The 12,256-nt window shown below is 31.2% G+C and overlaps 1 protein-coding gene across 1 annotated transcript; it reads right to left on the bottom strand.

The window, feature by feature from the left end:
* Positions 1–2,177: 2,177 nt before the first annotated feature.
* Positions 2,178–11,560, bottom strand: LOC114424758. Its single transcript, XM_028391591.1, has 14 exons — positions 11,310–11,560; positions 9,805–9,867; positions 9,576–9,692; positions 8,189–8,453; positions 7,790–7,948; positions 7,178–7,329; positions 6,608–6,752; positions 4,642–4,844; positions 4,196–4,258; positions 3,999–4,115; positions 3,328–3,571; positions 2,944–3,102; positions 2,623–2,774; positions 2,178–2,525 (listed from the first exon to the last, which is right to left on the bottom strand). The coding sequence occupies exons 1-14, from the start codon at positions 11,501–11,503 to the stop codon at positions 2,378–2,380; spliced, it is 2,181 nt and encodes a 726-aa protein (XP_028247392.1). The 5' UTR covers positions 11,504–11,560; the 3' UTR covers positions 2,178–2,377.
* Between the last annotated feature and the right edge of the window lie 696 nt (positions 11,561–12,256).

Below are 12,256 nucleotides of genomic sequence, written 5' to 3'. Positions count from 1 at the left end.
CATCAAATTATTCTCACAACTACTCTCCCTCTTTATGCTTATCCCGTTGGCTAACCAAATGATCAAACATCTCCAAGACCTTTTTCATGTTGATCAATTATCTTAATATTGGGAAAAGATTATGATATTCATAACCAACTCCTTGAAGTCTTTTTTTTACCTGTAGGCAACGAACAATTAAGCATATCTTATTTAAGTTAAAATTTATTCATAAATTGTGAAAAATATTGTTTAACTATAAAGTTGAGTTAGAAAAAAACTTCCTTATAGATTATAGTTGCAAGTCTGTATTAAGAGCATTCTCTTTTAAAAGAGGAAGTCGAGTCTTAAGTAACCATGATTGTATAATTTCCTTGGAAGAGGCAAAGTTGTGTTGCTACATTTGGACCTATTATTAGAATTTATGAAAATATTGTGATATTCATAACTCCTTGAATTATTTTTTACAACGGAAAAATCTACGCATCAGAAAAATAAATATATCACAAAAGTGAAAATAAAAATCAACAAAACTCAGTATCAGAAGTCTTGCATGTGTGTAGGACCAAAACTTTGAAGTATGCGATTGTGGAGAGGCTCTCACGATACTATGCAATATGCGATTGGGGGAGTGTCCTGCAATTCGGTCTTTCATCTGAACATGTTTGCACATCCCCAAATTCGTTTGATCGAGTTTTCGTCGAGTGACACGCGATTCGAAAGGTTTGACCGAGGTTTCATGGAGAGTTTGCGATTGGGAAAGTGTCCTGCGATTCGCTCTTTCATGTGAAGATGCTTGCACATCCCCAAATTCGTTTGACTGATTTTTCGTCGAGTGTCACGTGATTCGGAGGGTCTGACCGAGGTTTCATGGAATGTCATGTGAATCGGGGTTTGATGCGAAAAGGCTCGCACAACCCCAAATTCGTCTGATTAAGGTTATCGTCGATTGCCATATATGATTGGAGGTCCTGCGATTTGGTCTTTGATGTGAATATGGTTCACGAAATACTGTTGCTATAGCATCATCATCATAATCGCGAACATAGAATCTTTAATATTGATGAAAATCTAAAGAAAGCGAAACGCGAATGAATGAAGTGATCGAATTTCAGAAGGTTCTTATGCGCTGAAGATCTGGGAAAGGACGTAGTTGTATGTAAAAAACCTTGAGATGAAGAGCAGGTACGTAGAAGGGAATATAAAAGACTAGGTCATTTGGAGATGAGTATCACTCAATTGAAATGTATTGTATAGGATTTTGGAAGATTGTGAGTATCACTTAATAGAATAATGTTTTTCTTCTTCCACATCATCATTTTTGTTGATGTGGCAACGTAATATGGAATAGCTGAGCTTTTATATATTATAAATGGATAGGCTTAATTGAAAATTTTACCATCAAATTTTTATTATTTTGTGAATTTTGTTACTCAAGTTTTATTTTCACTAATTTTACCGACTAATTTTTATAGTTTTGCTGATTTTACCACCAAAGTTTTTTTTTTGCAAATTTTACTATTCATTTTTTAAAATTTTTTTATGTATTTTTCCATCATGTCGACAATAAAACAATGTAAAAAGTCATTTTTCTAGATTTTTGTTCATCGATTTTAGTTATAAATGATTAATCGATGTAAATAAGTCATTTTTCTATATTAGTTATAATTATAACTAATGTCATAAGTCAAAATTATCTATCTTTACTAAATAGTTTTTGAGATCACCTAGTTTGGTATATAGTCTTACAATATCACATAGTTTTGTAAAAAAAGTCCGTCTGAGTGGTAAAATGCATAACAATTGAAAACTTAAGTGATAAAATTTACAAAAAAAACTTGGATGATATAATTTCAACATAACTAAAGTTAAATGGTAAAATTTGCAATTGAGCATAAATAATACTTTGATGGCTATGTACTAAATATATTGCAAATATTATTATTTTAGCTATGTATTCAAGATGTGTGTATCCTTCATTATATACAATATTGTTCGAGCCATATAGGACTATTACAAGTAATAAAATTCTTCCTCTCAATATGTAACACAACTGTATATCTAAGATTAAAATTCAAGACCATTGATTAAGTTTAAATAATCTCACCATAGTTGATCCATTTTGTTGATGTTATTGCAAATATTATTTAAATATACTCCCATTTAAAAGTGAATTACTGGAAGGCTCTACCATTAAATCAGAGTAGTAAATATCGAACTAATATGAATTGTTATCCTCAGATGTTCATTGTTGAATTTCTTTTTGTGGTACTAAAATTTCATGTAAATTACTCAAACTTTTAACAAGGCTGACCGTAGTGGTTCAATTGTTGAATTTTTCACATTAAGAATAGTTGCTACAATATATCTTCTCTTCATGCTCATTTTTACTACATGCCTAAGATGATGGGTCGGTATTGTGAATTGCTTCACATTGAAGAGTGCCTTTTGAGGACACTATATCACTATGTTCCATCCGTTTTTCCTTGCTTTTACCCCACAGCAACATGTACAATCCCCCCACAATTAACACTGATCCTGTTAAACTGCACAAGTACATCCACAAACCATAATATATATAAGGCATTGACACTTGGGAAAAAAAAATGAAGTTGAAGGTTCACAATTAAATAGCTTTTTCACCTTCCAACGCTGAGACACTCATCTAGTACCAATGTCTCGGAAAGGGTCACTATCACCAACATTAGAGGACAAAAAGCAGATGTAAACAGAGGTCCCTTCCTACGCACACACCATGCTAAAAGGGGGTAACACACTCCAGAGGCCAAGATACCCTTCAAAACAAAATTAGAGCCACCAATTATGTCTTGTTACTAACTTCATTTTAACAATGCATATTTTGGTTATATGTGTTACTTACTCATGACACATACAGCCAAATATGTAGACTCAAGCAAATTGAATACACATACTATTCTCTATGGAGAACATTTAATTAGTTACCGCAGAAGCTGCTGTTAGAAGCCTAAAGTCCCAACCAAGTTTCCACTGGCTCCAATCTCTCTCCGTAGAAAGAGCAAATATAACGGATAGGATTGAGGCCGTTGCAGAGGTTAAAGCTGCAATTGAATAGTGCCACGGAAACTTTTCGCTCATCTTTGTCTGGGCTTATCCAAATTCATCATGTTACAAAAATTCAATTATTGGGTGAGTTTAAGCAAAAAGTTGTCTAAATTTAGAGAAATTCATGTAGGGTAGCTTCAAAATTTAAAGGTTTTTTACTTTAGTAATGTCATTAAGAAACTCTCTTTTTTAAGTACACCATAGTTTTGTAACATTTTTTTATAAAATCATCAAAAAGTTAGTGAAGACGATTATGACTCTAACCTGGATTATCAACCACACAGAGTAACTCAGAGCGGCTGCAAAAGCTAGTATGCAGCCCAACAAGAGAGAACCTATGGGGGCATCGTGTGATGATGGCTCACGGTGCAACAAGGCAATGTTTGTTGACCAGAGGCATAGCCTTCTTCCTTTGTAGAAAGTGAGGATCATGGCACCACCGATTCCTGTTAAAGTCCCCAGCAACTTGGTCATCCCACCTGCTGTTCCAAGATTTGACTTCTCAAGTCTGGGGATGAAACCCCCACCATTGGGTCAAATGGTATTCAATATTATCAGTGGTGATTTATTGAATGTGGAGTGTTTGTAACATACTTTTTCTAATACACATCCTTATGAGTTAAAATTAGTGAAAACTACAAAATCATGAGTGTAGATCATTAAATAAGGGGCAAGACTCCCACAATATTGTTGTTTTTTTACAAATTGCAGTCAACAATAAAGAGTGTATTAGAATGAGTGTGGTAGAAGGGCAATTATTACATGATCTCAGGTCAATCTCTACATGCTATAATCGAGTATTATTAATTTTTTTCTCATAAAACACTCAATCATGTATCATGTAGAGATTGGTTAGGAGTAATAATTTCTCGAGATAGAAAGCTGTATTACTAGCATTTCTCTTCAATGATTAGATACAAAGTTATGGGGCATACCTTAGAGTAACAGACAAGATGTAGGTGACAGCGGGGATGAGGTTCAACATGGCTGTGACATATACTGCAGTTGTCAAGGCCAAGGATTTAACATAGAAACCTTGTAGTAAGGATCCCCTGCAAATTTTTAAATCATCATCTCACACTTATTTCTTAAATTGACTATCTTAAATAAATTAAGGCATTAAATATCTTACCCAAATAACCCACAAAGAAGACCTTGGAATAGAACTTTCCCAGTAACATATTGCAGGCTTTTCCTAGGGAAACACATGCCAAAAAATTTGCATATAGATTCAGATTAACATTAATTTTTGAAGGATGTTTGCAGCACACTCTCTCTCTGACAGACTCTTTTGAACACACTCTTTAGAATTGGTTGGAATTTATTAGAAATCACAAATTTTTGTAGGCCTCACTTGATATTTAATGAGCCTCTATTCTGATTTTTCAGTTTTCAATAAATTCTAATCAATAATAGAGTGTGTATGTGTGTGTTAAAAGAGAGTCTATTGCTACACCACTCTTAATTTTTTAATGTGTAATGTGCATTAGCTCTACTACATATGTTATGCACATGGGAAAGGCAACTAACTATATTTCCTAACTCTTTAATGGGAAACTTATGCAAAGAGAGAAACACCTTTCAAAGATGAGAGCAAGCGGAACGATGAAAGCAGAAGCAAAGAAGAACCGGTAGGCAACAAGAACACTTAAGCTCATTCCATCATCTGCCACAATCTTTAACATGATATTCACCACTGCATACAGTGTCTGGACCGCAATCATTAACAGTACAGGCTTCACATTACCTGTGGCTTCAACTTTGTATAAATTCTCCATATTTCAGTCCCTATGACCAAAATAAAGTACAAATGTTTTAGAAGACTTATCAATGCAGCATGGAGAAAAACAATAAGTAACAGCTTCTGATTCCCCTGTTGTTTTTGACAATTTAAACTTTAGCTTGTTATTGGAATGAAATGGGGAACAAATTCATGGACTCTTTTTGTGCGGCATATATATATGTATCAGTATAACTATTTAAGATATTTATTTGTGTCCCTTTGCTATATCAAGCAAACATGCAGTTTAGCATTGACAAGGAGGCAAATGACTTCAAGTTTGTGCTAGTTTTTTTAATTATTTTGTGTCCCTTCCTTTCCCTTTTTTGATCTTTTATATTTTTTTTTTCTCTTTTAATATCTGTACTGCAAGTGCAACCTATAGTTTGCATCGTGTAAAAGGAGAAAGCTTAAGAAACAAGGTTGCCTGTTAGTAAGTTTCAAAAGGTCTGCAGGCGACAGTTGTTGATTTTGCTAGCATATACTTAATTATTGATTTTATAATCGTTTAGAAATAAATTAAGCATATGAACCGAATATACTTGACAATTTACCTTTAATACCAAATCATACCAGATCCAATAAAAAATACATGGATTCTGATAGTCCAGGGGATTTACTTTAAAGAGCAAGATAAGAAGTCATAGGTGTTGATTAGAAGAGATGTAACAGAAGAAAAAAAATAATTAAAATGAACTTATAAACAAGTTAATTATGTTTTATATTCAACAAGTTAAATTTAAACTTTAAATTTAACTTATTTAAATATAAAAAAATTAAATATAAAGTCTTCTTACAAATCAAACCTAATTTTCAGGTGTTAGAATTGGCTTGTTTATAATTTATACTCTTACATACCATAATGTCCCAAACTAACTTGTAGGATTAGTGGCATCAAACATTTGCACTAGCGTGTAATCAGAGAGCTAGAATGATGTGTGTGGAATATTAAACCATTGCATCAAAAAATGGAGAATGCTTAAGAAACTGGGCTACCTGTTGGTAGATTTCAAAACGTTTGCTGAGGGAAGTTGTGGACTTTGCTAGCATACCATCTTAAAAATTGTCTCGTTAAGAATGATGAAGCTCAATGTGTAGCAAATCCCTATAAGTTTGGTAGTTGGTATACACCTTGAATTGACTTGTATCAAGCATTATTAATAATTAATTCTATAATGATGAATTCCGTAAAATATTGATTTATTTCTAATCCGTTAAATTATATTTTTATTCGATCTAATCCGTTAAAATTCAAATGTAAATATAGCCATGCATATTTAATTATTTTAAGCAAGGTTCACCATTGAAATATTTTTACTACTTATCTGTAATATCGTAAAGACGGAAAAATAAATATGGAGCCATGGCCACTTCTAATTAATGTCCCAACTTGGGGTAATATTTCCTCCGTTCACAAACTAGATGTATATATATATATATATATATATATATATATATATATATATATATATATATATATATTTCCGAGAGAAATAAGAAGAGAAAATATAATATTCTTTCTAGCTTTAATACTTTAATCAATATTGACATGAAAGGGTGTAGATCAGAAACTTAGACACAAGCAATATCTGAAGGCGGGGGCAAGAGTAAAAGAACTTGCTATTGCTATCCACAATGTTAGCAAGGATGTATATCTTTCCCCCTATAGAAGAAAATAATCATATTAAATATCATGTTCTTCAAGTCATTCATTTTTCCATTAGCAGTCTTTGACCTTAGCAACATTCAAGGTTGTTGTGATCAAATGGCTGGGCTTACCACCCGATCATTTTCAGACTCTCCTCTGGTGTTTCCTAATGGCACTAACTGAGACTTCTTTTTCAATTCTTGGGCTGTACCCCAAAGCACCGTGTATAGACCGCACACAATTATCACTGCTCCAAGCACACTATACAATTTAACAAAATTGGAGAAGTCATATCAACTCATGAACATGACCAAAACCAAGACAAAATACGTCATATACTAATCTTATCCTCTCAGTCAATCATAACTAGATAAATTTGTTGACTTGTCTCAAATATCATACCCATAATAATTTGTGATTAAATAATTAAGTAAAATAATATTACATTATTTATTTATTGACAAATATTAATTATTGATTTGTTAATTTTTGTTAATAAGAGAGATCGAATCTGTAAAAAAAAAGTTTTTATTTTAACCACTCAATCAACCTTATATATATCTTTACAACTCAATCAACCTTATATATATCTTTACAATTTTATAATGTTAGTGTATGACCATTAAATTTAATAAAAAAAATAGGCATATTTATGTAATTAATTATATGAATGATTTAGAGAATACCTTCCTAAATACAATTTCTCTTCCAACATTAAATAAGCAGCGATATCTACCAACAAAAGCTGTAGTGGATTGAAAACAGAAACAAATAGAGGGCCTCTCTTCTTTATGCACCAGGCAATGATCACGACCACTACTCCAGAGGCCACCATTCCCTGAATCAATAAACATTTACTCACATGAAACAAACTTCCTTTACTTTGAGCATTTATACACTTGAGCGTTCAGTGCGTCGTTGTTCTTTCTTTTAATTTAGAGTTAAATTTGTTTCTGATTCGTGTAAAATGAACAAATTTTGATTTTAATTTCTGCAGAAGTTTTTTTATTCCTCCAAAATCTAAAATCAATTAATGTTTTTTGTTATTAACGTTATATGAAATTGATTAATTAAATGCCTATGTGTCTAATAAAAAGGTGCTTAATATATATAATGCATAATGCATAAATTTTAATATTCATCTTATGTATTCACGATTTTTAATGAAGATTGATCACTTATGTCTTTTGATAAAAACTATTTCATATTATGGTGAGAAAAAAAATTGCGCCACCCTGTGTATATGTATGCAGTAATTAATTTCAATGTCCAAGACATAGTGTAATTGAAGGGCATACCGAATAAGCCACCGTTAGAAGCCTGATATTGAAACCCAGCTTCCATTGGCTCCAATCCCTTTCGACACAAAGAGTAAAAATATTGGCCTGTATCGCTCCCATTATGCTCATTAAAGCTGCGCTTGAGTGAGGGCTTGGATATTCTGCATTCATTTTAGCCTGTGCCGTATTAACATAAGAGTTAGGGCATGTTTAATTAATCTTCTCTACACTCTCACACATAAGAATAAGAAGAAAAAAAGTTTTCTTTTTAAGTTAAAATTTATATGTAAATTAAAAATATTTTTTTTAGAGAAATTAATATGAGAGAGCTTTATAAATTAACTCATAAAAAACTTTATTTTATTTTCTTTTCCTATAGATGTTTATTTATGACAAAGTATATCTAAAGAAGCTGACCTGAGTGATGTACCATAAAGAATAAAAGCAGCAGCTTACTATGGCACATGGAATACCCAACAGTTTATTTCGAAACTCAGTGTGGTGAGATGCCACATGCCCATTTTGGTTCAGATGTGGATGCAGAAGGTTGATTTTATTAGACGACCAAATATTAATTTCTACGCCTTTGAAAAAGGTCATCAGCATTGCTCCACTAATTCCAATTATGGTGCCTATGACCTTTGCCCTTCCTTCTGCTGCTTGCAAATTTAACTTCTCGAATCTATATATAAAGTCAAAAAGTTAATTAAGCCAAAGTACTATATATAAAATAAAATGGCAGTTCCCAACATATCTTTAAATTAAATCTCACTTCTTATAGTGCAATTTATATTATGAACAAAAACATTCTAAATTGGAGCAGTGTGTACCTTTAATTTCTATAATTTAATATTTTATAGCTACATCGCATGCCTAATAATATTATTGTATATTGATAACAGGCACAAGAAGTACCTAAACCCATATCCATAAAAAAAGTTTCTACACCTAGCAGTCCTTGACACACACACACAGATGTCAACCAACATTATGTGTCGGTTTAAATGAAAGGAAATTGTTATTTTTTAAGCATGTAGTTCTTGATCATAGTTAAATCTCGAGGCTAATGAGGAAGGATCGGAGTTCAAGTAGAAGGTAAAGAAAAATGAGAAGTATTCAAAGATTATTTGGTGAAACTAACATTATAAATGATATATTTTGTTATTTGTTGTTGACAGTAATAAACTTTCAAACTTTGAAAATGACATGAAAAAATAAATCAAAATCATTGAGAAGGAGTTATTATGCCTTTTCAAATATTGTCAAATAATTGGAATCAAATTGTATTTAAAAAAAATAGATGATCGGATAGTGAAGAAAAAAAGGTGAGAAAGTGTGGTTCAGTGACGCTAAACAATAAGAAGAAGTATGCATTAATTCCAAAAAAATTAAAGAAGCTAAATAAAGTATATTAAGGTCGATCATTTTCGAACATTACAAGCATGAATTAAAAGAGTTATTGTTGTGGGGATAATGAAAAATGGAGAATCGAAGTGGAGCATAGTTGTCCAAACTTGATTCATTCAATTATTAATACTTTTAAGATTTATACTATCATTCTTATAGAATCATCTTTTTAGTTGTCCTGTATTGTATTTCTCATTATATCTTATGCAGTAAGAGTCTTGTGTAATATAAATAATTATATACAGAGGTGTTTATAGAAGTAGAAAGGAAAAAAAAACGTTATGACATATGTGTCTTTCTTGAGCCAAAATATATAGAATTTTTTAGTTCATTAGCTAAAACTTTTTAAAATAATATGAAGGCTTGAAAAGAAGATATATGGGAGTGGTGTGAATACCCGAAGGATATGGCAAAAATGAAGGTAATGCCAGGGATAAGGTTGACCATGGCCAACATAAACGTTGCTGACGTCAAAGCCATGGCTTCGAGGTAAAGGTTACTAAATAAACTTCCCCTGAAAAATCAGTTTCGTTCATTAGTTACGTACGTTATACCATTGAAAATATATAATCCTGAACAATCTAATTATGATATGACGATAAAGGTGAAGAATTCACGTAGCATACCCAAACAATCCACACAGAAATGCCAATAAAAGCACCCTCCAAGTAATCTTTGGTCTCTTCTTCCTGATGGCAAATTAAATAACTTTAGCAAGCCAAGTTAATTTGATGTGCAGGTTTGCATGTTCAAAGAAGCTACCATGCTAGTCTAGATCTCTCCTCTTAAACGGTTGAGAAATTTTTATTTTTCTTCAAATACTATAAATATTTGGTTTTTTTGAGAATGAAGTTGACAATATTTGGTTGTTAAAATATTAACAAAACATCTATCTATATGAATCAAACCATGACCTTAAGGTTGAACTTGGTTAATAATACATGCTCTGAACCTAACCTAACAAACATATGCATGCTACCCTCGCCCTTTCTAGTTGTTACAATTTCATATCGGACTAAAAGGTATTTTATGAATTACAAAAACTAAGAAAAAATAATATTTCAAAGGATGATCTGGTTACCAATTTTTGCTCACTTATCTATTTCATTTTTTTTTAGTTTTATGGATGATTGATTTAGTTTAATCTAAAAAATAATATTTTTTCTGTTTCTTAAAAATCTTAAAAATAGTTATTTGCATTAAAATTATATATTAAAATAAAATAAAAACCGAAAAAATAGAATAAATAAAATTAAACAATTAAATTAAACTTTTAAGACAATTAATATCTATATTCACGAGTAATATAATACTAGTTTGAAAACAATTGTTGATCGTTCACGCTAAAATAAAATAAAATAAAAATAATTGTACTAGGGTTTACATGCTACCACAAAGGTTTTAATATTTTCAGCAAAAAAAAAAAAGAAAACAAAGGTTTTAATATTCGCTATTGGTTTGACTGTGATAAATAATTGACAATCATGATATCAAGATTTCAGCAATTATATGCCACGATAGACGACACAGCCAAGGAAAGGGCGTAGTGGGATGATGCTAATTACTTATTTATGTTGTCAGTTTATATTAGATTTGAATCTTGTGTGATATGATCGTCTTGTTCAAAAGAGAGAAACATAATAACTTTCAATATAACCAATATTACCAATATTTTTTCCATTGCTGATGCAATATTTTTTCATTTTTAAGATTTTTTTTTAATTTATCCTATTTACTAGTACATAAAATAAAAATTTGTCAATAAATATTACCTTACATATAGACATGACCGTAAAGAAAAAAAATAATATATAGTTTAAATTTTTTGAATAAACTAGTTGTAATTGACTTGAGTAGTGAAAAATAAAAATAAAAAAGATTATCATTACTATACTTTTAAATAATTTTTTAATACACTTTTATCATTAATTTATTTTTAAAGAAAATAATTTAAATATTTCACAAATACATTATTTTTTAATTATTTAAAATGTCAAAATTAAAAATATATGATATTTACTTTATCACATAAAAATTCACACAAAGGAGAAAATATTTCACAAACCAAATCCCCGTGAGTAACAATGTATTAGTAAATAAAAGAAACTAAAGGCATGCAATAATCATGGACCTATCAAAGACGAGAGCCACAGGGACAGTGAAAGCCGAAGCAAAAGCAAGGCGATATGCAGAAGCTACCCTCATGCTCATTCCATCATTTATGGCCAGCTTGTACATCACATTCACAGCAGCAAATGCAATCTGCACAAACACCATTAAGATGTCTGGTTTCAACGTATGCAACAAATTACTTACCTTCTTCATGTTCGTGAATTACTATGCTAGCTAGCTGCATTAATATTTGGCAGAAGATAATTAATCTTATGGTATGGAAGCTCGACTCAAGGTTGAGCTATTTTTATATGGAGAGTAGATTCAGTTTCTAAAGTGCTTATCTCCACGTCACCATAATATATGCATATTATATTAAAAGAGGAATGCACATTTTTATTGTTTTATATAATATATAACTAATTATAATAAGTTAGGTGAATCAGGGGGAATTGTCAGTTTGACTTTCCGGTTTGCCTTGGTTCTTGTCCGCAAGTGAACAATTTTTGTTTTTTTAAATGCTACCAAAGGGAGCAATTGAGCTTTATTCAGACAGACGAGGGTGGAGGCCATATAGGACCACAATAAAGTCCATACCATAATGCATTATTATTCAATCAAATACTAAAATAACTATGACAAATTTATTGTGTGGCTAGGACCGTCTGCCTATAAGTGGCGGGTCCCTGTGTACTATATTTATAAGTAAATAGTACTAGCTAGTATTATGGCAAGATAGCTTAATTTATCAAAAAAATTAATTTTTAAGTTAGAAATTAAGAAAAAAAATACCATTTTAAACCTTCATTAATTAACTAAAAATGATGATATAATTTACTCAAATTGAATTTCAATTCTATACTACATGTGAAGTTTAATATTCTTGTGTGTCTTCCTTCTCAAAACTTCCCCCTCATTATTACTGTCTTGAAAATGGTTTTCGCTTAACGTGGCTTCTTTGGATTC

Source organism: Glycine soja, chromosome 8, assembly GCF_004193775.1.
Source record: "Glycine soja cultivar W05 chromosome 8, ASM419377v2, whole genome shotgun sequence".
Classification (NCBI taxonomy): domain Eukaryota; kingdom Viridiplantae; phylum Streptophyta; class Magnoliopsida; order Fabales; family Fabaceae; genus Glycine; species Glycine soja.
This window is presented reverse-complemented; position numbering and strand designations above follow the sequence as displayed.